At 42.8% G+C, this 22,555-nt stretch overlaps 2 protein-coding genes across 4 annotated transcripts; one reads left to right on the top strand and one right to left on the bottom strand.

The window, feature by feature from the left end:
• Positions 1-157: 157 nt before the first annotated feature.
• Positions 158-7,394, bottom strand: RPAIN (RPA interacting protein). 2 transcript variants are annotated; one of them, XM_039508321.1, is made up of 7 exons: positions 7,237-7,394; positions 5,295-5,483; positions 4,323-4,386; positions 3,269-3,383; positions 2,263-2,326; positions 1,476-1,610; positions 158-683 (listed from the first exon to the last, which is right to left on the bottom strand). In XM_039508321.1, the coding sequence occupies exons 1-7, from the start codon at positions 7,312-7,314 to the stop codon at positions 654-656; spliced, it is 675 nt and encodes a 224-aa protein (XP_039364255.1). In that variant the 5' UTR covers positions 7,315-7,394; the 3' UTR covers positions 158-653. The 2 variants fall into 2 exon arrangements, with proteins under 2 accessions (XP_039364255.1, XP_039364257.1); XM_039508323.1 differs by lacking the exons at positions 158-683; positions 1,476-1,610 and adding exons at positions 1,619-1,737; positions 1,936-2,130.
• Positions 7,395-7,581: 187 nt separating this feature from the next.
• NUP88 (nucleoporin 88) lies at positions 7,582-22,490 on the top strand. 2 transcript variants are annotated; one of them, XM_039507462.1, is made up of 18 exons: positions 7,582-7,895; positions 8,230-8,399; positions 10,312-10,437; positions 10,665-10,751; positions 11,554-11,730; positions 13,489-13,675; positions 14,307-14,457; positions 15,657-15,755; positions 15,959-16,049; positions 16,818-16,919; positions 17,341-17,400; positions 18,440-18,598; positions 18,859-18,984; positions 19,662-19,727; positions 20,029-20,109; positions 20,982-21,108; positions 21,282-21,400; positions 22,235-22,490. In XM_039507462.1, exons 1-18 carry the CDS (start codon positions 7,659-7,661, stop codon positions 22,296-22,298), a joined length of 2,229 nt encoding a protein of 742 aa, XP_039363396.1. In that variant the 5' UTR covers positions 7,582-7,658; the 3' UTR covers positions 22,299-22,490. The 2 variants fall into 2 exon arrangements, with proteins under 2 accessions (XP_039363396.1, XP_039363397.1); XM_039507463.1 differs by lacking the exon at positions 17,341-17,400 and having other exon boundaries at positions 7,585-7,895; positions 22,235-22,488.
• The last annotated feature ends 65 nt before the right edge of the window (positions 22,491-22,555 follow it).

Here is a 22,555-nt window from a genome sequence, read left to right as displayed (position 1 = left end):
CATGCTAGTCATAGCTTGTGTCTGGCTCAAGGTTGCAATTAAAGATGCACTGTATCACACTTCCTATTCACTGGCACATGCTTTTACTGTTTGGACTGGGTATGTATTGGTCTTTTTCCTATGATAAAGGTCAGGGGTTAAGCTGTAGTAGCAATGATAGGGACATTAGATCCAGTGTGAGGAAATACTTTAGTGTAATTTTATAAGTGCCAGTTTGTTTAAAATGGTACCTTTGGTCTTGGTGTATGTTCACTTACATTTCACAACTGAAATTCTCCATCAACCCTCGAGCAGGAACCTTCTGCTCTAGAGTAAGTCACATGTAACTTACACAAGCTGAGACAGGGAGAGCCCCCTCTGTTCTTGCTGCAGAACAGGAAATGAATGAAAAGCCAGAGACCCAGCAGTAAGTTATGAGAAGGCTTGTTTCATTTATGTGAATAGCCACATCTTATTTCAAATATTTATTTAGCTATCAAAAGTGCAGATTAAGCCAATATTGCTTGATATCCCATATTAAAGTACAAAAACATTATATACAGTTAGATTATAAAAAGAAAAGATGTGCAGGATGCCATCCAGGTTGCTTAGAAGCTGAAGGAACGATCTTACTAGTGTATTCTTTCCATGGAGAAACCCCAGCAGGGTTGTAGTTATATGAGAACTGTCCAAGAGTCACAGACCTTTAGAAAAGAAAGTGCCCAGTCACTTACAGGTATAGACTATACAACAGTAATTATAACATTAGAACAAGGTCAAGCCTCATGAGCACTAATGCCAAGAGGCACCTCCTAAGCTTTGGTTTGGTCTATTCACAGGGAGAAACTCAAGAGAGGACCATGCTATGTCTAAACATTATGTTGATTTCAGCACAACATTTGGAACTCCTATAAACAAGCTTTCAGTACGCTTAAATCAAAATGGTTTCACAGCTTGTTAGTGAAATGAAAAGAGTGGTCTCATAGATTTAAGCATTCCCTGCAGCGTTTGCAATCCAAACTTTGCAGCAGTGTGCTAGTGCAGGAGGAACCAGAAAGTAAAACAGATGAGTCAGTTTCACTACGTTGTCTAAGACAAGACAACTAGAAAAAAGGAAACAAAGATGAAGAGTAACATTTTAAAGACATCTTTGGTTTTAGTAAAATAGACTGTTTATTTAGGATATAGATAAATTACTTAGCCCCATAGTTTCATTTGTGTTACATGGCATGGGAATACATACTGCATATCATACATGTAAAGGACAAGTGGCCAAAGTAGAAAATGGAATGAAACCCGACTGTCATGTTCCTCATAGAAATGCCATGTTTCTGCAAACCCAGAAGCTTCCCAAAAGGGGAGTGTTGGGGGAGGGGGGGTTTAAGGGGAGCAGCACAACCTTTAAGTTGAATAGGTTGATTTGTTTTTGCCTACTACATGGAGAAGCACACGTGAATGGGGATGATTCCGAGACTCCCGTGGCAATTTAGACTCACCGGACAGCTCATGAGAAGATTGGCTTCTCCCTCCATTCCAGTAGTGATGGAGAACTCAGGATTGTGAAGACACTGATTACCATGTTCTGTTACACTGTCTTCTAGAAATGACCGGAGCTTCTGTTCTGTCATACCCTGAGACAGAAATAGATTAAGAAACTCATCTTGTGCTTTTAAGAGGATTTTCTTAGGAGTTGCTTTGCAGCAAATTTACTTAACTCTAAGAACTAGCATTTCTGACTCCACATGCTGGACAATTCACTTTATAATTGGAGATATACCAATCTCCTAGAACTGGAAGGGACCTTGAAAGGTCATCGAGTCCAGCCCCTTGCCTTCACTAGCAGGACCAAGTACTGATTTTGCCCCAGATCCCTAAGTGGCCCCCTCAAGGATTGAACTCACAACCCTGGGTTTAGCAGGCCAATGCTCAAACCACTGAGCTATCCCTCCCCCAGACTTCAGACGCAAGCTACTACACTGGGTTTCTTCAGCGTTTTTTGTTCTTAGTAGAAGAGAGAATGTATAGGCCCATATTTTCTCCCAGGCCCCTGCTGCTTGGTTCTCCAGTCATTGCATTCAGTGGACTTCTGGGATGGGCTCTACAGACCACAGTTTGAGAACCACAACTCTGCGCAGCCACTTTCCCCTCAAACTTGTATGGGTGCAAAAGAGGACCAAGACAGAGGGCACAAAAACATGAACACACCATGTCAGCATCATTCAAAACAGAGAGGCAACTTTGCCCAGAATTCTCAGCCGCTACAACACTTAAATGCTAGTTTACCTGTGTGCTGATGTATAATCCACACTGGCATAAAACCAAATGACTCATCACAGCCAGGTTATTCCTAGAAATAGAACACAATGTGAGAGCCTTGACAGACAACTAGAAAAGAGAAAACACTGAATTCCAGCAAGACTGAAGTTAGATTTTAGAAGCATCTCACACAGGATTTGTGCCTTCTGAGTAACTGTAACTATCAAACCCTTACTAGAGAAAGAGGTTTGCTTCCCCCCTCCCATGCAAGAGGCCAAACTGCATCTGCAGCCAGAGAGAATGACTATTTATCAACTCATTGCAGAATGCCCTGTACCACTTATGGCTATTTTGATCATCAACGTACTCCAGTGGTCGCCAGCCGAAGGACCACTGCGGCGGTGAAGCACCCGCTGAAATGCCGCCGAATTTCGGCGGCAACGCCTCTCGATGATGTTGCTTGTCGACCACAAGTAGTGTCAGCGAGAGGTGCTGCTGCCAAAATTCAGGGGCAACGCCTCTCGATGACGTTGCTTGCCATCGACAAGCGACGTCATCGAGAGGTGTCCCTGCCAAAATGCTGCTGCGGCGTTTTGGCGGGTGCTCTCCCGGGGGCCAGGACTTGGGTGCATTAAGATGCGCCCGCGGGCACTGCGTTGGGGACCCTGGCGTACTCTATAGTATGCTTCATGCAACGAATGGTACGGAAGAGAGGCATAAAGCTGAGGTGTTCAAGTCACGTTACACACAAAATATGAAGTTTGGTCTTAACTTCTTATGGCATATTGCTGTTAAAGGCCTACTGAATTCCACAGCTGGCTGCATTCCAGTGATAAGTGAAGAGCTCCATATATCTCTTATTACAGCAAGAATGAATGAAGCCAGACTTCATCAGCCAATCACCAGTTGTTAGAAAACATGCATAAAAAGATGTTTAAGCTTTGACAACATCATCACATACTTGGGTGAATTCAGGTCTACTGGCTGGTGAGGTAGTTAACATATAGCATTTGATGGCAGAAACACACCTCACCTTTTGCACATTGGACAGATAATCTTGTTGCCTGCGTCCAAGCTGTCAAGCATTGCATTGAGGCAGTCCTGGTCAAACTGCAGACTCCGTTCATATTCTTCTATTGTCAACTGTTCTATTAAAAAACAACAAAAACCAGTTGCCATTGGCTACGGACCTAAGACAAATGTCAAGATGAAATTGCTATGGCTGTGCAGAAAGAAATCTGGGTTAGTCACTATTTCTAACTTGTCTTTCTTTGGATCAGCTGCAAAAGCATTAGGGGATTCTGACAAATCTTTACTCATGATGCACACTGAAAACCTTTAGATGATCCTAATCTAACTCTGCTTACTACACCTTCCATCCAAAGATCTCAAAAGTACTTTACAAGCATTGATCAACTGCACCTCACATCTTCCTATTTTATAGATAGGGAAACAGAGATTGTAATTTGTTCAAAGAGTGTCAGAGCCCAAAACTCCTGGATCCCAGCTCTGTGCTCAGACTACTCCCATTTCAGATAATACAAAACGAGATTTGTTGTGTGCCATTATGACGGTCATTTGGTCGTTGACTGCTCACGGGAAAGTCAAATTAGGGTGAGACAGGCAAAAAAAATAAATAGTTTATATATTATCAGGTTTCAGAACACTTGTTCTGTATTAAAGATAAGAATAGAAAACATGAAGGTTAATGGAAATACTGGGACATTTTTTAACATTTTTACTTATCCAGCAATGAATCTTCCAACCCTTCAGAAGGGAACTAAAGCTCTTGCGAACAGTCCAAGCTCATGTTCTTCACTGGCCTCTCACACATCCCATGATTTAACTCCCAACTCTTGGAGTTGTAACAAAGCAATGCTACCAATCACATCCAACCACCTTCCAGGATCCCAAAGCATCTGAGATCATGGATTTTTTTTAAAAGAGTCCTTTGGAAATCACATGATTTCCAAGAAGGAAGTCCAGCCTCGAATAAATGGATGACTAGGATTTCAGGAAGATTAAAAATGGCTCACGGAAGGTATTTGTATGTGTCAGTATCAAGAATATGTTTTTTGAAAAGCTACCTTGTAAGATCAACTCTTGTTGGATTTCCTCCAGTACTGCTAGTTCATCAGGGTCCTCCAACACCTGAAACATACATCGATCAGTATTCCTCTCTTTAAGGCAAGTGGGGGAGCATTATTTCATAACATCAGCTAGACAGTACTGCATTAAAACAATCCAGTGTTATCAAACAAGTGACTCTGCTGCCTTTGCAACTATATAGTGGGAGTTTCCTGAACTTTCATGGTGTGTTTGCAGTTAGCAAGCAGAGGTTTCCAGACTCTTTTAAAGCTAAATAGAAGTTTCAAGGAAATACAGCCCCACTCCCCTTTAACATCAAACCGTAACATTTTATACCCATTTGTAGATGTGTCATTCTAAGAAATTGGACAAACAACACATCTTTAAAAACCAGGCACAAAAACAAAAAAACCATCCAGAATCACAAGATTCACATGCAACTGGTGCTGAAGGGAACTTCCCATTCCTAGCTATAAGGGACTGAGTGGCAATAGCTCCTGATGTTGGATCCTCCACTTATATGGCTGAAGCAACTCAAAGCTTTTCAGCTGTGCAAATCTTGACCAGCCAGAGGCATGAGATCCTTAAAGCAGGGCATTACAGCTAGATCCCTACTACCCAGAAAAGGTGAGAAGGGTACTAGATATAAACAACAATAGATGTACATTATCTTGAGATGAGAAGATGGAGGGCTGTGCATATCTGCAACCCTGAGATAGCACCTGATTAGCAGAGAGAAGCCCGGGAAGTTTAAAGATGATCCCCAAAGCAAACAGGCTTTTGAAAGTGTAAGGGCCTGCACGTAACAGGAATGATCAGGCCCTTTAGAGAGACTGAAGTGCTATAAAGGTTTAGTCTCTTAATAAACGTTTCTCTGGTTGAGGACGGAGATGCCGTTTGTAACATCGTTCGATGGGGAACCCATGTATACGGCAGCTCCAAGATGACGTGCAAGAATCCGGCTCACTGACCTGTGATAGCGCTTCCTTTCTCCTGAGGGAGGGCAGGCTTGCATTCACTGACTGCAAGGCCTGCCACTCCTCCTCCATCACCTCCTGCACGAGAAGAGCGGCCCTCGCATTGCAGTGCACGTTCTCTCCAGCCTGGCGGTATCTATCCAGCAGCTTGGCACGACTGTTTTTAAGTCTCTCCACACAGCGCTTTGAGAGAAGAGAAAAGAGATGATGCAGGATTCATTAGCGTCATGCCTCTTCTTTTGGCTGGACAACAGGGCAACCAGACACTAGTTTTATAGCTCAGGGATGTAACTGAAGAAAACTGAGAAACTACAGGACTATAATAGCAACATGTTTTTTGGAAATCCCACCTGCCAGCTGGAGCAGGTGGATAGAACCAGAGACCAGTCAGGCTCCTACCCCATTAGCAGACAGGAGGGCAAGAGCTTAGGTTCAATCCAGTTTGGCTAGGATCTCTCTCCACTCAGATGCTATGTCAAGGGAAACAGCTGTATTTTATGCCCAGTCTCTAATACACAGGGACCAAATTTTTATGGTGCTGCTATGATAACCCCATGTGTGTTGCCAGATCTCAACTCAGATACATACTTGGCTAGCAATTCTCTGGCTTCTTCTGGCTAGCAATTACTTGTTCTGCCATCAGCCAGCTGTATATACTGTTCCCACTCCCTTCTCTCTCTCTCTCTCTCTTAAAAATAATCTGGAGTTGGTGGTAAGGGGATAGGAGAATTGACCTGAAATCAGAGCCTGACAATATTTATTTCTCAAGGTTGTCCTATTGGCAGTAGAAACCTAGGAAACTCAGAACCCTCTTCCCCCACTGCCACTAAAGCACACAGAAGGTCAACATTCAACTCTTCCTTCTAGGTAGCTTTCAGGGTGCCATTGAAAACAAAGCAGTGGCCAACTTATATCTGTTTGAAAATGGTCCTACTGGGTTCCAGGAGGTGGGCTGGCACAACCTCACCCATGGCTAAAGGACCTTCCCCCAGCCTACAGGGAGGAGCCACGGAGCCCGGGACTCAAATGATTATGGGGACAATAGAAAAAAAACAAAGGCAGGTGTGAAGGTCAAAGGGTCAAAACAAGGGGACACTGAGCAGAGAACCCCGGACTGCACTCACTGCTCCTCTAAGGTGTCAAGGGAGCCAGCAGATGCTGCCAGAGGCACTCTGCCTGGATGTGTGAATGGCGAGAGGATCGGAAATAGGCCCCACAGTCACAAGATACCCCCTGAGCCAACATCCCCTCCCTGGTGTTGTAGGCGGCCACTTTGGCCATCGCTCAGAGGAGGTTGACGGGGAGGTACTGTGACTGTGGGGCTATGGATAGGGTGTGCATGTATGAGGTCAGGGGAGATGTGCAGGAGGAGCCGGAAAAGGGGCTACAATCCGATGCGCTCAAGGTAAACAGGTGCCAGGGTCTCCCTCACGCCACAAAAAGGGACAGGCATCAGGGACTGGGGTGAACCGCAAAAATGGTGTTAGGGAGACAGCACGGCCCAGTGCATAAACACTGGCCTGGTGAGTGAGAAGACCTGGGTTCTAGTCCTACATTTGATCACGTAAGCCTTCCATGCCTCGGTTTCCCAGGGTGGAAGATGGTGCAAATGGGACTCTACCCGCACCACTACAGTGTCTATTACTACGAACAGGTCTCTCCCCCCCTCCCCGGGCCACCCAGCCTGTGGGCGGGGGAATCCCGCCACCTGGATCTCTCACCCCAACACCAGGCCAGGCCGAGTGGAGGGACCCCTTCCATTCCCACTTCTTTCCTGCCCCCGCTTTCAGCTGCAGCCGGCCGGGGGGACCCAGGCGCGGGGGGCAGCCCGCAGAGCCGCCCGGCGCGGGATGGGGGAATCGTTACAATGTATCCAGTGCCCGAACGCCGGGCTCCCCCGCGTTCTACGGACCGGGGGGGGGCACCCTTCCCTCACCCGGCGGTAGGTCTCCTTCCAGGGCGGGGCTGCGGGCCCCTTGTAGAGAGCGCGATGCCGCTGCCCCAGCGCCTCCATGTCACCCGCACAGCCCAGCCCAGACGGGGCCCCCGTGGTGCGCGCTGAGACTTGTAGTCCCGCCCTGCGCCGCCCGCCCGGTGCACGCTGGGACTTGTAGTCCCGCTCTGCGCCGCCCGCCCGCTGCACGCTGGGAATTGTAGTCCCGCTCTGCGCCTCCCGCCCGCTGCACTCTGGGACGTGTAGTCCCGCCCCGCGCCGCCCGCCCGGTGCACGCTGGGACGTGTAGTCCCGCCCTGCGCCGGCCGCCCGCTGCACGCTGGGAGCGGTAGTTCTGAGGCGCCAGCCGGCCCCTGCGCGCTGAGTGGCGAGCGGAGCCCGGCGCAGTTCCGGGGTGGCGGGCGATGGCGGCCGAGGGGGAGCCGGCGGACGAGTGGCGGGCGGCGCTGCCGCACCATGCCGTGCTGTGCCGGCTGCGGGAGCAGAGCGCGGAGAGACCGAGCCCCGCCGGGCCGACCCGCAGCCTCATCTTCGGGCTGGACGCGGACCTGTTCCTGTGGGACGCGGAGCGCGGCGCCTTCTACACCCTCAGCCTGCGGGGCCTGAGGGGCGCGGAGCCCGGGGGGCTGGGCCGGTACCTGGTACCGGGGGGCTGGGCCGGTACCAGGTACCGGGGGGGGCTGAGGGGCGCGGAGCCCGGGGGGCTGGGCCGGTACCAGGTACCGGGGGCGGGGCCGGGGGTGTCTGAGGGGCGCGGGGGGCTGGGCCGGTACCGGGGGGGCCGGGGGTGTCTGAGGGGCGCGGGGGGGCTGGGCCGGTACCAGGTATCGGGTTGTGTGTGGCCCTGTCCCATCCACTTACAAGTCAGTGAATGTCTCCAGAGTACTTCGTGTAATGTTCACTCCTGGCTCTGTAGTACTTTTTAGTGACCTATTTATTAGTATTAATGTTTCACTGTAACTTTTTAATTTTCAGACCCTGGTTTGCATAAATCCACCCCTTTTTGAGGTCTATGAAACCCTGTTAAGTCCCACACAGCATCATGTGGCGCTCATAGGCATTAAAGGGCTGATGGTACTGGAGTTGCCTAAACGCTGGGGAAAGAACTCAGAATTTGAAGGTGGAAAACCAACAGTTAATTGTAGGTAGGTTATATTTCAGTCAGATGTTTAACCACATTGTGTTTTGACACTCTTCATGTGTGAGCCTCTGGGCTTTCCCAATCAAATAAAGTGGTGCAAAAAGATCTAACATATGTGCTGAGTGTAAGATACAGAGCAGAAAATATGAAAGAAGAGTTTCATAAATAAGGAGCAGAGTATTTTGAAGATTTCCATTTGAACTTGGTCTGATGGGGGGTACGGTACTTGTTCCGAACTGAGTCAAAGGCTAGTTGGGATTATGGGGCTAAGAGCCTTTGCAAATTCAACGAGCATTGTCACAGAGGACCTTCTAAGACACAATTTTCAAGTTGTCCAGTGTGCCTCACAGGCAAATTGGGATACCAGAGAAATGGTGTGATGGAAATAGGTTCTCATCCTCATTCCTAATGGACAAAATATTCACATTGCATGAGAATATAGGCAGTGGTCCAGTTAGTCTACTCTCCTGTCTCTGATAGTGGCCAATAATAGATCCTTTAAGGAGAGGCGCAAGAAACCCCATGGGGGAGGTAATTATGGGATAACCTGCCCCTGGGGAAAGTTTTTTTTTTGTGACTTGGGATTTGTATCTCTTGAACTATCATACTATCCTCATCACTTTTGTTGGCAGTCTTGGAAGAGTCTAAGGACTGAATAGACAGGGAAACTTGACCTCCTTAATGCTGCTCCTTTTGGCTCAGGAACGTTAGCTTGCCCTACTGCTTCACATGTTAATTATTTTGTGTGTAAATGGAGAACTTCAGCCTGAATAAGTGAAATAGAATGGCACCTTCTACTTGTACCAAATTAGCAATGGGAAAACTGAGTGTGAAAGGGGGATCATAAGTCCTTCATGTATTTGTATTTAGAGTGTAAAAAACAGTGTCACTCAGTGTGGGATGTTTTGACCCATGGCCACATGGATCCCAGAGACTGAGCCTAGCTTCTACCATTGCTGCTTTGTGTTGCTCAGGCTGCTGATTCTTCTCATCTCTGTTTGGGTTAAACATGTCATTGTTTCTGCCTATGTTTTGTGGCCATGGTAATATGACCACAATAATTTAGGATTTTTGAGTTGTTGCATTTCCCTTCAAACACTTGTGGAAGTGATCATACAATGAAACTATTCTGTTCCTGATTTATAAATAGGTGTGATAGATATCTGGGTCCAAACATCTGTTAGAATAGAAGCAGCACTCTCACAAGTACATCTAATAGAATGATTTCAAGGGTCAGCACACTTGTTTCGTCCACTCAGTAGTTATTTGAACGGATAGGGAGAGAACCCATTCTTCATGCTAACACGTATTTTACTCAGGATTCAAACATCGATCTATGGTGCTAGTTATAAATGCTTATAAGGATTTACCTTTAATCACAGATACATATGAAGTGATTTATTTCAAGAGACTTCAGATTCTATCTGGACTGCTGATAGAATTTAGTTTCCCATTAAAGGGACATTGCCATCTTGAAACCTAAATCAGTTTAAAACATGAGTTAAAAGGGGCTTTAAGATCCTACACCTGTATCCCTGAGCATCTGCCAATTTTTGTTTCTGGTTGTTTCCTATGTCTTGGAAATTTTTCACTCCCTGCTCTTGTGTGAGGGGATGAGGAGGAAAAACCAGGTGAAACTTACTAGTGATACAGTCTAGTCAGACAGTGCTATCAAACATACAAAATAAACGAGAAAAAATATTCTCATCTTTGTTATAATAATCTTAGATATTGTAACAGTAAAATAAATTTTCAGACAGAAGGGTCATGTGACTGTAAGTTAAAGATTGCCCTTAAACTTTAAATACAACCAAAAACCATTTTGAGACTTAAATCAGGCTATTCCTCCACAAGTTAAAAGCAGTCTGTTTTGATGGTGTGCCTTTAATAACAGGATTATAAATTTGTTATTGTAGCACCATTCCTGTTGCCGAAAGGTTCTTCACTAGTTCGACATCCCTGACCCTAAAACATGTGGCCTGGTATCCCAGTGAGACATTAGAACCACATGTAGTGCTGTTGACTTCGGATAACACTATAAGGTAAACCTATTTCTGTTTGCTCTTCTGAATGTTTTTTCTAGTACAAGAACTAGTTGTTTACTGTCTTATGTGTAAGCATGCTTATGGAATTAGTGGAATTACAACATAAAAATAGCATAGAAAGAAGTTCAGGATGGTAACTACTGATGTACTGACCCTGCATAAGCAGGGAGTCGTCATGTATGAAGTTAATGACTAATGAAAGTATTTATTGTTTGTTCTTCTAGGATTTACAGTCTGAAGGTGCCGCATACACCTGTGAAGGTGATTGCTCTTTCAGATGCTGAGGAGGAGAGTATAATGCTCAATAAAGGGTTTGTGCAGTTTTTAGATTTTGAAATGCTCTCAACAGGATAAACTTGCTGATGTACCAAATTTTTTTTTGTAGAGATGGAGAAGTGCCTGGAGAGAGAAGATGGCGTAAAGTGTTGTGATAAATTTGCCAGTGGGGAATCTTATTTCCTTCTTTTCCATAGCCTCTTCCCAGCAAAGTAGCTGAACTTCTTTCCCTGCCTCACCATTTTAGAGGGAGCAGGGGAGTAGCTGTCTGCAACAAAAGCATAATATTTTGAAGTTACTATAATGTCTTAAAGGTTAAAAAGGGGCTTTTTGGAAGAGAATGTAACAGGTGGAGCTTAGCGTCCTATCTTTTCTCTGACCTAGTTGAAATGGAGACACCTGTTGCTCTCCAACAGCCAAGCCATGGCTAAATATATTGCACTGAAAATACCACTACATCCTCACCTCTCCGAGTGTCACATATTTGGGGTGGCTGGCAGTTCAGTTTCAGAAATGGAGTAAGAAGTCAGTAGGTTCAGTGGAGGTGAGAGGAAAGATGCTATATGCAGTGTTCTCTTCAAACAGCCCATCAGTCAGAATCCCCGGAGCCAGGAAATGAGACTGTAGCATATGCGTTTAATTGAAGAGAGGGCCAGTACCTGTCTTTAGGTTTCTATTGCAGAAAATACTGTTGGCTAAAGGACCGATCCATAATTGTAAAACCTTAATCACATTTATCTAATGTAACAGTAAATGTTACTTGAAATGAGGCCAATAACCGTGTGCAGTCAGTCATCACTAACTGTAATTGTTGGTCTGTCTCTCTTCCTTCCCCAGGAGAGCGTACACAGCATCACTAGGAGAGACTGCAGTGGCATTTGATTTTGGGCCTCTGGTATCTGTTCCGAAGAACATAGCTGGGCAGCGAGGGAGAGAGGAAGTATTGGCATATCCACTATACATATTATATGAAAACGGAGAGACCTTTCTCACATATATTAGCCTCTTACAAAGGTAGGGACTTAAAGTACAATGACCAATTTTGTTTAAAATGTGATTCATGTAACACTTCTATTTAATTTCTGTGCAGATTGATCTATATTTTATATCAAGATTTGTGCCAGATTCAGGAGCAGATGCTATATTGAATTCCATCATTTTATATTGTAACCCAGGCTTATTCAGTGTTGGTCTTTGTGTCTGTCTAATGGTTGGACCACATAGAGCTTTCAGTCTCTAGTCTTTGAGCTAATAGGCCTGGACCTTGAGCCCAGGCAGTAGAGGCTCATTGTTTTAGATCCAGAGGTCCTGGGTTCAGTCCCCACTGCTGATAACCCACTTTTGTGTCACAGTACTTAAAAGGGATACTCTCAGATCAAATTTGGATGGAAAACTAGGGTTTGGGTTAAAAATCAGCTGTTCTAAAGGTACCATATTGACTCTTGGGGTTTTTGGCTCCTAGTGTGTGACAAGCAGGAGCGCCCATAGCTCAGAGTGAGGCTGTGCTTCAAAGAACCTTTTGAGATCTTAGGGACTTCCAGTCTGGGTCTCATTAGGAAGGTGCTAGAATAGGATTCCAGTCAAGTGATAGGTTGAGAGATGACAAATTAGGTTATATGAAAGAGATATGCACCTTTAAGACCTATAGAAAGGACACCTAAAAATTGCAATCTAGATTTAATTAGATATGCAAATTAAAATTAAAAAAAGTGTTATATTTAGGTTACAAACACTGCAGTATGCATCCTCCTAGTGAGTGAGAAATAATGTGAAATTGACGAGAAACTGCCTATAAACAAAAGTGAAGCTGCCTAGTCCTGTTCATAGCCCAACCTGAGAGCAATACAATTTAAAAAAAAAAAAAAAACACTGAAAAATAAATTCTTAGGTATTGACATTTGTTCATAGAAAATTAACTTGAGTGTCTCTTTAAGCACGTTGTACAGCCCTTCGTAAAGGGGTGTGGCACTGCTTATTGATACCATTGTCTGATAAGTGTGTCTGAGACAATAAAATATTATTACTAAGATTCATTCCTTTGTGTGAGAGCACCATGCAGTGCATGTAGCCCAGGACCTTTAATTTTCATTAGGTTGGATTTCAGATTGCCAGACTTGAGCAAGAAAAACTAGTAAACGTTTTTTTTGAGTGTTATGATTCCTGACGTCAGGAATCATAACACTCAAAAAACAGTAGGAGAACACTTTAACCTGTCTGGTCATTCAATGACAGACCTGCGGGTGGCCGTTTTGCAACAGAAAATAGACTCCAAGGAGAAACTGCTGAGCTGGAATTGATATGCAAACTAGATACAATCAATTTAGGCTTAAATAGGGACTGGGAATGGCTGAGCCATTACACACACTGAATCTATCTCCCCTTGTAAGTATTCTCACACTTCTTATCAAACTGTCTGTACTGGGCTATCTTGATTATCACTTCAAAAGTTTTTTTTCTCTTACTTAATTGGCCTCTCAGAGTTGGTAAGACAACTCCCACCTTTTCATGCTCTCTGTATGTGTATATATATCTCCTCAATATATGTTCCATTCTATGTATCCGAAGAAGTGAGCTGTAGCCCATGAAAGCTTATGCTCAAATAAATTTGTTAGTCTCTAAGGTGCCACAAGTACGCCGTTCTTTTAGTAAACGTATGTGTTCCCCTAGCTGTTGTCCTTGGTTTTTATTCTTTCCCAGGAGATTACTGGAGACAATTTTGGAAACTTTGTGTCTTAGTCTTCCAGTAAACACTTCTTTGTTTCTTCATTGCAGCACTGGAAAACTTGGCAAGCTGTTGGGCCCATTGCCCATGCACCCCACAGCTGAAGATAACTATGGCTATGATGCTTGTGCTGTTCTGTGCCTGCCCTGTGTTCCCAACATCTTGGTGATTGCCACCGAGTCAGGAATGCTTTATCACTGTGTGGTACTGGAGGGAGAAGAGGATGATGAGCAAACGGTAGGGTGGTGTTTTCTAGGAACTCTATCATGTCATTTGTTCCAGTGGTGGTCTCTTCTTTGTGTCTCACATCCTCATTTCCTGAATGGAAACATTCAAAAGAAATGTTCATGTTGGTCCCTTGCTAATCCGACCAACATTTTAAGTTAAAATAGAATAATTAGGTATTATTTTAGCCAAAGTGGTGGTCTGATTAGCAAGGGGCCAACATGAACATTTATTCTGAATATTCAGTTTAAACTAAACCAAACTATAGCTTGATGCTTATTTATTTTCTCAGAAATGTGGCACGTTTCTTTTAAAAATATCTCCTTTAAAATTATTAACTCTGATGAGAAACTGACATCACTAGCTGCAGAGGCACTATAGGTGACACTAAAGATAGAAGAGCATCATAAATTCATGGGGACTGGGCAGGGACCACCTTGCTTGATTTATGAAAAGAACAGCTGCTCTGGAAAGCCTCTTCAGCACCTCCCTGCAGGCTGTAAGTAGTGACTGCTAGGGGCTGCCATTCAGGAAAAAATGCTGGAAAGACCCTTCCCAGGCTAAGTAACATTTTCTTCTTGCTATTATAATGGTATTGTTACTAGAAAGATGTTTTACTGATGCATTCAAATACTTTTTACAGTCAGAAAAGTCTTGGGACCCAAGATCTGACCTCATCCCTTCTCTGTATGTGTTTGAATGTGTTGAATTGGAACTTGCACTGAAACTGGCATCAGGAGAAGAGGAAGAGCCTTTAGAATCTGACTTCTCTTGCCCAATTAAACTGCACAGAGGTAAAAGTGAAATTAATCAATTCTATTGCTGTTTTAATTCACTTTATTTCAAAATTTAAGTAGTGTAGACCTTATCGCTGTACTCGGAGCAGTGTTTTGAAAACAGTTCCTTAGAGTCTCTTGAAGCTACCTCATCTGTTAACAGGTTTCAGATAACATTTGTGGTTTTTTTTCTTTTATTGCTAATTTTAAAAAGGAAGTCTCATGAGAACACAATGATGCTGCTGTAATTGATTTTTAAATGAATCTAAGCATTCAGTACCTGCTATCGCTACACAGCACCGGGGTAGGAGTTGCAGCTCTTTTGACTTAAAAAGAACATAAGAAAGGCCATACTGGGTCAGACCAGTGACCCATCTAGCCCAGTATCCTGTTAGTAGCCAGTGTCAGATGCTTCAGAGGGAATGAACAGGACAATTTTGAGTTATCCATCCCCTGTCGTCTAGTTCGAGGTTTAGTGATATCCGCAGCATGGGATTGCATCCCTGACCATCTTGGGTAATAACCACTGATGGACCAGAGATGTCCTTGCACTTGTTGTTCTGATGGCTACCATTATAAAGGATACGGTGAAGATATCTAATGTTTCCTTCCTCTTCAGTCAGGTTGTGCTGAGTGTGAGTTTAATGCCTTCTGCTACTAAATATAGAACTACAGGGTGCACATGCATTTCTGCAGACTTGCTGAATGCATGCCGCTAAAGCATGAGGACAAATTACAAGCTGCAAGGCTTGTGTTATGTAGCTGAGATCTTGGAAATTGGGTGGGCATAAAGTATAGCCAGGCTTTATTTGTTTAATAAAGTTAGGAGTAAACTGGCACATGTTGCACTAAGATTCCATATGTTGTTTATAAAGGGTTAAGAAATGGTTGTTGTAAAGTCCAATAGGCCAGTAGTTAGCTTAAAATTACCTGTAACCTCTACTAAGCATATCTGTAACATGCTTATAACACCTATTTTATTAACTCTTTATGATCTGTTTATAAATGAAACTAATTTAAAAAAAAAAAAGGCACCGATTCAGTTGGTTGGACTGAGTGCAGGAAAGGGACTGGGTAGCTCTTGCAATGTATTAATGTAAAATAGATGAAGGGCCAATCCGAGTAGTGCTGAACCTTCAGCACTTGCTGAATATAGACATACAGGAATGATTGTGTTGGTTTTTTTGTCCTAATAATATAAACTGCTTCATTTTCAGATCCTAAATGTCCCTCTAGATATCACTGTATACACGAAGCTGGTGTGCACAGTGTTGGACTAACATGGATCCACAAACTTCACAAATTCCTTGGGTCAGGTGAGTAGTGAAATTGTCTTCCACACGAGGGGAAGTGTGTTCGTTTATCAGACTACTTCCTTCTGTGGAAGGTAATTGTTTATCAGCGACTGGTATCTGGTCGTGGTATTATCCAGAATGTGTAGACTTCCCCCCTGTAAAGTGGTTTGTAATTTCAAGAATCTTGAACATAATGCATTTGAAACAGTCTCCTGTCTTTGTAGATGAGGAAGATAAGGACAGTTTACAAGAACTTGGAGCAGAACAGAAGTGCTTTGTGGAACACATTCTTTGTACGAAGCCATTGCCATGCAGGTAGGAACCGAATGTCCTCCATTTCCCTTGAGTGAATAAATGTTCTGTTATGTGTATTAACTCTCAATATTCCTTCTGAATAAATTAATTTGTTGGCTGAGCTGACAGAATCCAAATAATCACAAATGATTAAACTGTGAGCACCAAGGGTTGGTATCTTAGGGTTGAGTGTTTACCCCAAATGCATTCTAATACAGAATTAAGCCTGAAATTCCCACTTTGGTAGTATCTGAACCCCACCCATCCAACCAACAAAAATTGAGAGATTATCACCAACATTAGCTGTCCTAGTGCAAGACTTAGGGGTTTAATGGGACTTTCTATCATACCTGAACACTAAAACACAGACTGCTTTTAGACTCTCCCTCATAGTATATTTATGGAGTGTTAAAACTCGGACACAGCCAATAAAAATAACTAATTTCAAGCCAGCAAAGCATCCCTAATTTGGTGCAAGGTATTACCTGCTGGTAAAGAGCCAGTTATGCTCTATGATGTCATGTATTTGGATGTGTCCACAAGCTGGTTTTATTTCATATCTTATATAATTTGCATGAGAAAATGGTGATTACTTACAAGATGGTTATCTGAGGGAGTGCAAGTATGCTTTAACTGTAAGTGTTTTGTGCACCTTATTTAAGAAAGATGTCCGAAGTCAATGAAACATTTGGCCTCTAAGTTGATTGATGTAGATGGATACAACTTTCTGGATATATTCTTACTGCACTGACAAAAGGTTTTTGAATTATAATCTATTTATTTCTCCAGGCAGCCTGCACCAATTAGAGGATTCTGGATAGTCTCTGACATCTTAGGGCCCACAATGATCTGCATCACCAGCACCTATGAATGTATCACAAGGCCTCTTCTGTATGTAGTTTTCTTACTTAATTGATTTAAAATTCGTGCTTTTCCCTTGTCTTTAGCTCTGTTCTTCAGTTAGTGCTTCAGTGTCTCAAGACTTGTTTTCTGTTCCTCTTGCCAGTTTAACTCTGACTTCTGCTCTTCTTTTTCATATTTATCATTTTTTATTTCTTTTCAAATAGAACAAATATACCAAAGTGCAAGTGTTCTAATATACAAAGTAAGGAGGGTTAGGATAGAGGGAAAGGAGGGGAAGTAACATGTCTGCATTAATCATAGACCTCTAACATCAGCCCAAATTGCTTTTAATTTTTCAGGCATTCCCCTTCTGTGGAATGTCAGTTGTTTGTTAGCTGTGAGGTCACCCTTAGCAGTGAACCAGGTATCAATGTTGGGTGGGGATCCACGTCTCCATTTTTTTTTACAGGATTAATCTTTTTAGTGACCAAAGCTGCACATTGGAACCTTGTTACCAGGTAACCTGCAGGTGACTACAGTGCTTCTAAAACAGACTTGAGCATGACAGCTTATTTCTTTTTAAATAACTCTTATGCTAAGAAAATGCCAGCTCAGCCAGAAAACAGTCCAATTGACCAAGTTTTATGGGGCATTTTGAGGAATAATATAACAAACCTGGAACACCTTCAATGCGTAGGACACCATAGAATCAGTCTTTGTGTTGGCCTAAGAAGCATTAGCAAAGGATTCTTGAAATACTGCTTTACTTTCCACCTGGTGATTTCAAAGTGCTTTACAAACATTAGGACCAGCAACATCCTGGAACTAAATACATTTGAGGCAGTATACACAATTGTCAGACTGCGTTTAGGGGCTTAATCTTTCCACTGGGTTTGTGAAGTCTACAGGTTATGTGTGCATGAAGAAGAGAATAGAAGTCCTTAGAAAATCACTATCAAGGTGTGGGGATTTTGGTATTGTTTCTTTAAACATAAGGGAAAAATAAAATGGCTCAAGCTAAATAATTCTTAGAGATTATTTTTTTTTTGGCTTGGTAGTTTGTATCCAGATCTTGTTCAAATACCAAACTAATATTCTGCTTAGAAAAAAAAAGCTAGTTCCATGACTTTCGCATTTACATTTTCTAAAGTGTTTTTCACTGGGATATCCAAGTACTGTCTAGTAATCAAAGATAATCCTGGCTGTGACTAACATGGCAATCTGGCAGCTTGCTGTCTCTGGCCCTGTGTAGAGACAAGTAGCATTTTAGGTTTTCACTCTGCCATGTTTGACTTCAATTGGAATTGCCATAGCCATAGAGTTGAAACAATTCCATGAATGTGCCTGTCAGACCCTTTGGATCTAGTGCTCTGCTACTGCGTGTTGCACAGGTCTTGGTTCATAGCAGTTTTGTTAATACCACAGTAGATGGAAGCTTTTCCCTAATGTGTCTCAAACTGATGTCATTTAAGGATTTTTAAATTCCATTGATATTTTCAAGAAAAATATACTGGAAACCAAGTTCTGTGTCATTAGGTATCACTTAGATGTGTGTTTTGTTTTGGCAGAACGACAGTCCATCCAGCATCCCCTCCGCTCCTGTGTACGAGAGAGGACACTGAAATTACGGTCTCACCTCTTCGTATCCTAGCTAAATCACAGCATTCATTTGAGAAGCACATCCGAAGCATCCTGCAGCGCAGCTCTGCTAATCCATTGCTTTTGAAGTATGAGATTTTTCTATATGGGACTTGAAAGGAGGGAGGAGACTGTTATAGAAGGAATGTGCACCCTAGAACCTTTTACCTGTCTTGGGACACTGATATGGGGGGAGGGGTGGCATAGACTTCAGTTTGCTATGCCTAGTGTCTCCCACCCCAAACAGATTTCTGAGAGGACTTCCCAGGTTAGCAGAGAATTTAACCTTTAAAAAACACTTGTTAGTGGGATTGCATGTACACAAATAGCTTGTTCTGTGTGTTTTAAGGTCTGCTGACAAAGATGCATCTCCTCCCCCAGAGGAATGTCTTCAGCTCCTAAGCAGAGCCACACAGGTGTTCAGGGAAGAATATATTCTGAAACAGGATCTGGCAAAAGAGGAGATCCAGCAAAGGTAATGTGGTTTTTATAAACATGTGGCATATTTAAGCTTGTCCTTTGTTTTTAATAACATCAGGATATGCCACCACATATAGACATTAAAAGTAATGTTGCAGTTAACTCTAGATCCCCATCAAATATAGTATTAAGGACCTAACAGGATTGTCAGACAGCTGGGCATCTGCAAATAATCATAATGTAATGGAGATAAATCTATTTCTGATCCTCAGTCGTGTTTATCTGAGACTAGTGATATTCCAGAAATGATAGATTCAAGTTATAGGACAGGAGTACCACACAAATGTCAGCATAATGCTTGTACTTTTACAGAAGATAGGTTGAAAGGAAGCATTAGGGGGGAGTCCTGCTCTAAATACCTGAAACCTACTAGCCAAACATTTCCTATTGGATGTAGTTGTACAGAATCAACCTGCGTCCAAGCCTGGGATCTAGAGACATTCACCATGGTAACAGCTTTGCCACAAATACTAAAAATGAGAAATTACTATGAATAACTCTTCCCTGTCCCTTTGAACTCTCTTCCTCTTTGGAGACATCCCTTCTCTTCTCTTCTGACCTCTCCAGAGTGTCCAAGTTTTGTTGGCTTTTTTGTTCTACATGTCTCTGGAGACTATTAATCATTACATTGCCTTGTGAATGGACTGGCCTCTGACTCAACTATCATTTTAGAGTGAAATTGCTGAGGGCACAGAAAAATAAGCAACTGGAAGATCTTAAGTACTGTCAAGTGGAAAGGTGAGTTGGACCTCTTTAATTGGCTCTGTCAGTTTTTAGCTAAATCATGGAATGTTAATGGCTTTCATTTGTATAGGAATTGAATGGTTCAGAAAAGTCTTAACTAATTAGCTGGTTAGGTTTTCAGTGGGACTAACTCCATTTAGGTAACTTCACTGTTGTAGAGAACCCATAGAAGAGTTAGACTAGGTCACAGGTTTAACATCCAGCCCAGCTTTCAAAGCTTCACTTCAAACAAGTACGTTAAATGTTTTTTTCCATAATTCGGAAGTAATTTTGACTGTTTCCCACTTGTATAAAGGAACAGTCTGCGGGAAATGGCTGAGCGCTTGGCTGAGAAGTATGAGGAAGCTAAAGAAAAACAAGAAGATATTATGAATAGGTGAGTACAGAGATTGAAGCCTGTTGCCTCCTCAGTGCTGGATGCGACTGAGGTTCAGAACAGTGTGTGGGGTGAGGGAGAAGAGTCAGTTTGACTTTTCCACAGTACCTGCAAAGTCAATGTAACCAGACGATGCCAAATGTATTTGGCTGTGTATTGTGGGTTTCAGATCCAGTAATGAACCTTTTAGTGTTATGGCCACACCTTTTACTGGTGAAGTTCAGCAATGTTAATGATTCCAGCAGGCACAGAAGAAGCCTCAAGCTAGCAGAGAATAACTGACTTGCAGAAAGATTACGTCCTTCTAGCAGGAAGGAGAAACTGGACATTAAGAAATGCTTTAGCTAATGGAAAACACAGGGACATCCCAAAAGAATTCTTCACAGTAAGGGGGGCCAGCAGTTACAAATAATAAACAGCCTAGTACATAAAGGGTGGTGTACAGAAGTTTTAAAAGCAGCAGAGTCCTGTGGCACCTTATAGACTAACAGACGTATTGGAGCATGAGCTTTCGTGGGTGAATACCCATTTCATTGGATGCATGTAGTGGAAATTTCCAGAGGCAGGTGTATATATGCAAGCAAGAATCAGGCTGGAGATAAAGAGCTTAGTTCAATCAGGGAGGATGAGGCCCTCTTCTGGCAGCTGAGGTGTGAAAACCAAGGGAGGAGAAACTGCTTTTGTAGTTGGCAAGCCATTCACAGGCTTTGTTTAATCCTGAGCGGATGGTGTCAAATTTGCAGATGAACTGAAGCTCAGCAGTTTCTCTTTGAAGTCTGGTCCTGAAGTTTTTTTTGCTGCAGGATGGCCACCTTTAAATCTGCTATTGTGTTTTAAAGTTACCTTTCACTTTTTGTTTTTTGTGTATAAAGGATGAAGAAAGTGCTTCGCAGTTTTCACTCTCAGCTTCCAGTTCTGTCAGATAGCGAGAGAGACATGAAGAAAGAATTACAGACGATACATGATCAACTGCAGCACTTAGGAAATGCTATCAAACAGGTGAGCATGGGGTGGCACTGAAACTTGAAGATAGGTTTTCAGCAGTTATGGGCAAATTGACACACTTCATCTGCTGCTGCTCAATTCCTATTCTCTGTCATATGCAAAGAAACAGTGAACTCTTGAATGTTTCATAAGATTTCTAATGAGTCCATTATTCCTGCTACTTCTAGGTGAAAATGAAAAAGGATTATCAGCAGAGAAAGATGGAAAAGGGGATCAGTCCACGAAAACCTACCATAACCCTCAGTGCCTACCAGAGCAAGTGCATCCAGACAGTTCTGAAAGAAGAGTAAGTTAACTTTTTTCCAAGCTGGGCTCTTTGTGCTTTGGGTTGATTTTGTGAGTGTATTCAACTCCCAGTCATTGAAAGATGTCTATCACAGATTAAACTCCAAACACTGCCATTAGGCTAGACACACTGATACTTAGGAGTTTCTCTTCAAAGCTGGGAGCTACTTTATTACCAATAGCTGATAACTTATGTCATCTTATTCTGTAGCTAGCTTTAGAAACCTTGAAGATTTGACCAGAAGTAGATGGGTCTGAGCTTACTTTAGAGAGCGCTATTTATCTGAAGCTTCCCTATAGTGCTGTCTTGTGTTCCTATTGAAGTCAAGCAGGGAGGTATTTTTATTGGAGCACAGCTGCTGTGGCATTTAAACATACTATGTCAATTAGAGAGAGTTTGGAAAAGAATAGACTCTAGAAAACAAGTTTTCTAAAACTCCTGCAAAATCAAGGAATAATGGTCCCTAAGCAAGTTCAGTATTTACTTGTAGTTAACATGCTGCAGCCCATGAACCTAAGATTTAGTAAGCTGGATTCTATTCCATCTTGCACAGCAACCCTACTGGAAAATTTTAGGATTGTCACCATGGCTGGCCTCACAGTTAACCAACCAATTTTATGAGATGCTAGCCAGCCAAATTGTTCAAGAATTACCTTCAGCATGAGCTTTTTAAAGCACTTTGTAAGCCCTTCACTGAAAGAGGGAGGTGGTATTAAAGGTAAGAATGGTTTTTAGTTTCAGGAGCAGTGGCTTCCAACCAAGGCAAGTCCTGCCACATCCACCCCCTCAGAATTACAGCATTGTACAATTCAATTCATGTCTACTTTCTTGCAGGGGAGAACACATAAAGGAAATGGTGACACAGATCAATGACATCAGAAGCCATGTGAACTTCTAACAAGCCACTGATTAAGTCCCCACAATAGAGAGGCTGAAATGCTTTTGACATTGCAGCAAGGAATATTTTAAGGGGGAGAACACACAACCCACATCTATTTATCAGTAACAACTGTTTGTGCTACATAATATGCTTTTTATTTCATATTTTGTAAAGACTCAGTATTGAATAAAACACTTTTGATAAGAAAAGATCCTTTTACAAGCTCAGTTTGTCTCCTTAATGGGAAGGGAACTTAACATTAAGCTCAGTTTTAC

This window comes from Mauremys reevesii, linkage group 20, assembly GCF_016161935.1.
Source record: "Mauremys reevesii isolate NIE-2019 linkage group 20, ASM1616193v1, whole genome shotgun sequence".
Lineage (NCBI taxonomy): Eukaryota > Metazoa > Chordata > Testudines > Geoemydidae > Mauremys > Mauremys reevesii.
This window is presented reverse-complemented; position numbering and strand designations above follow the sequence as displayed.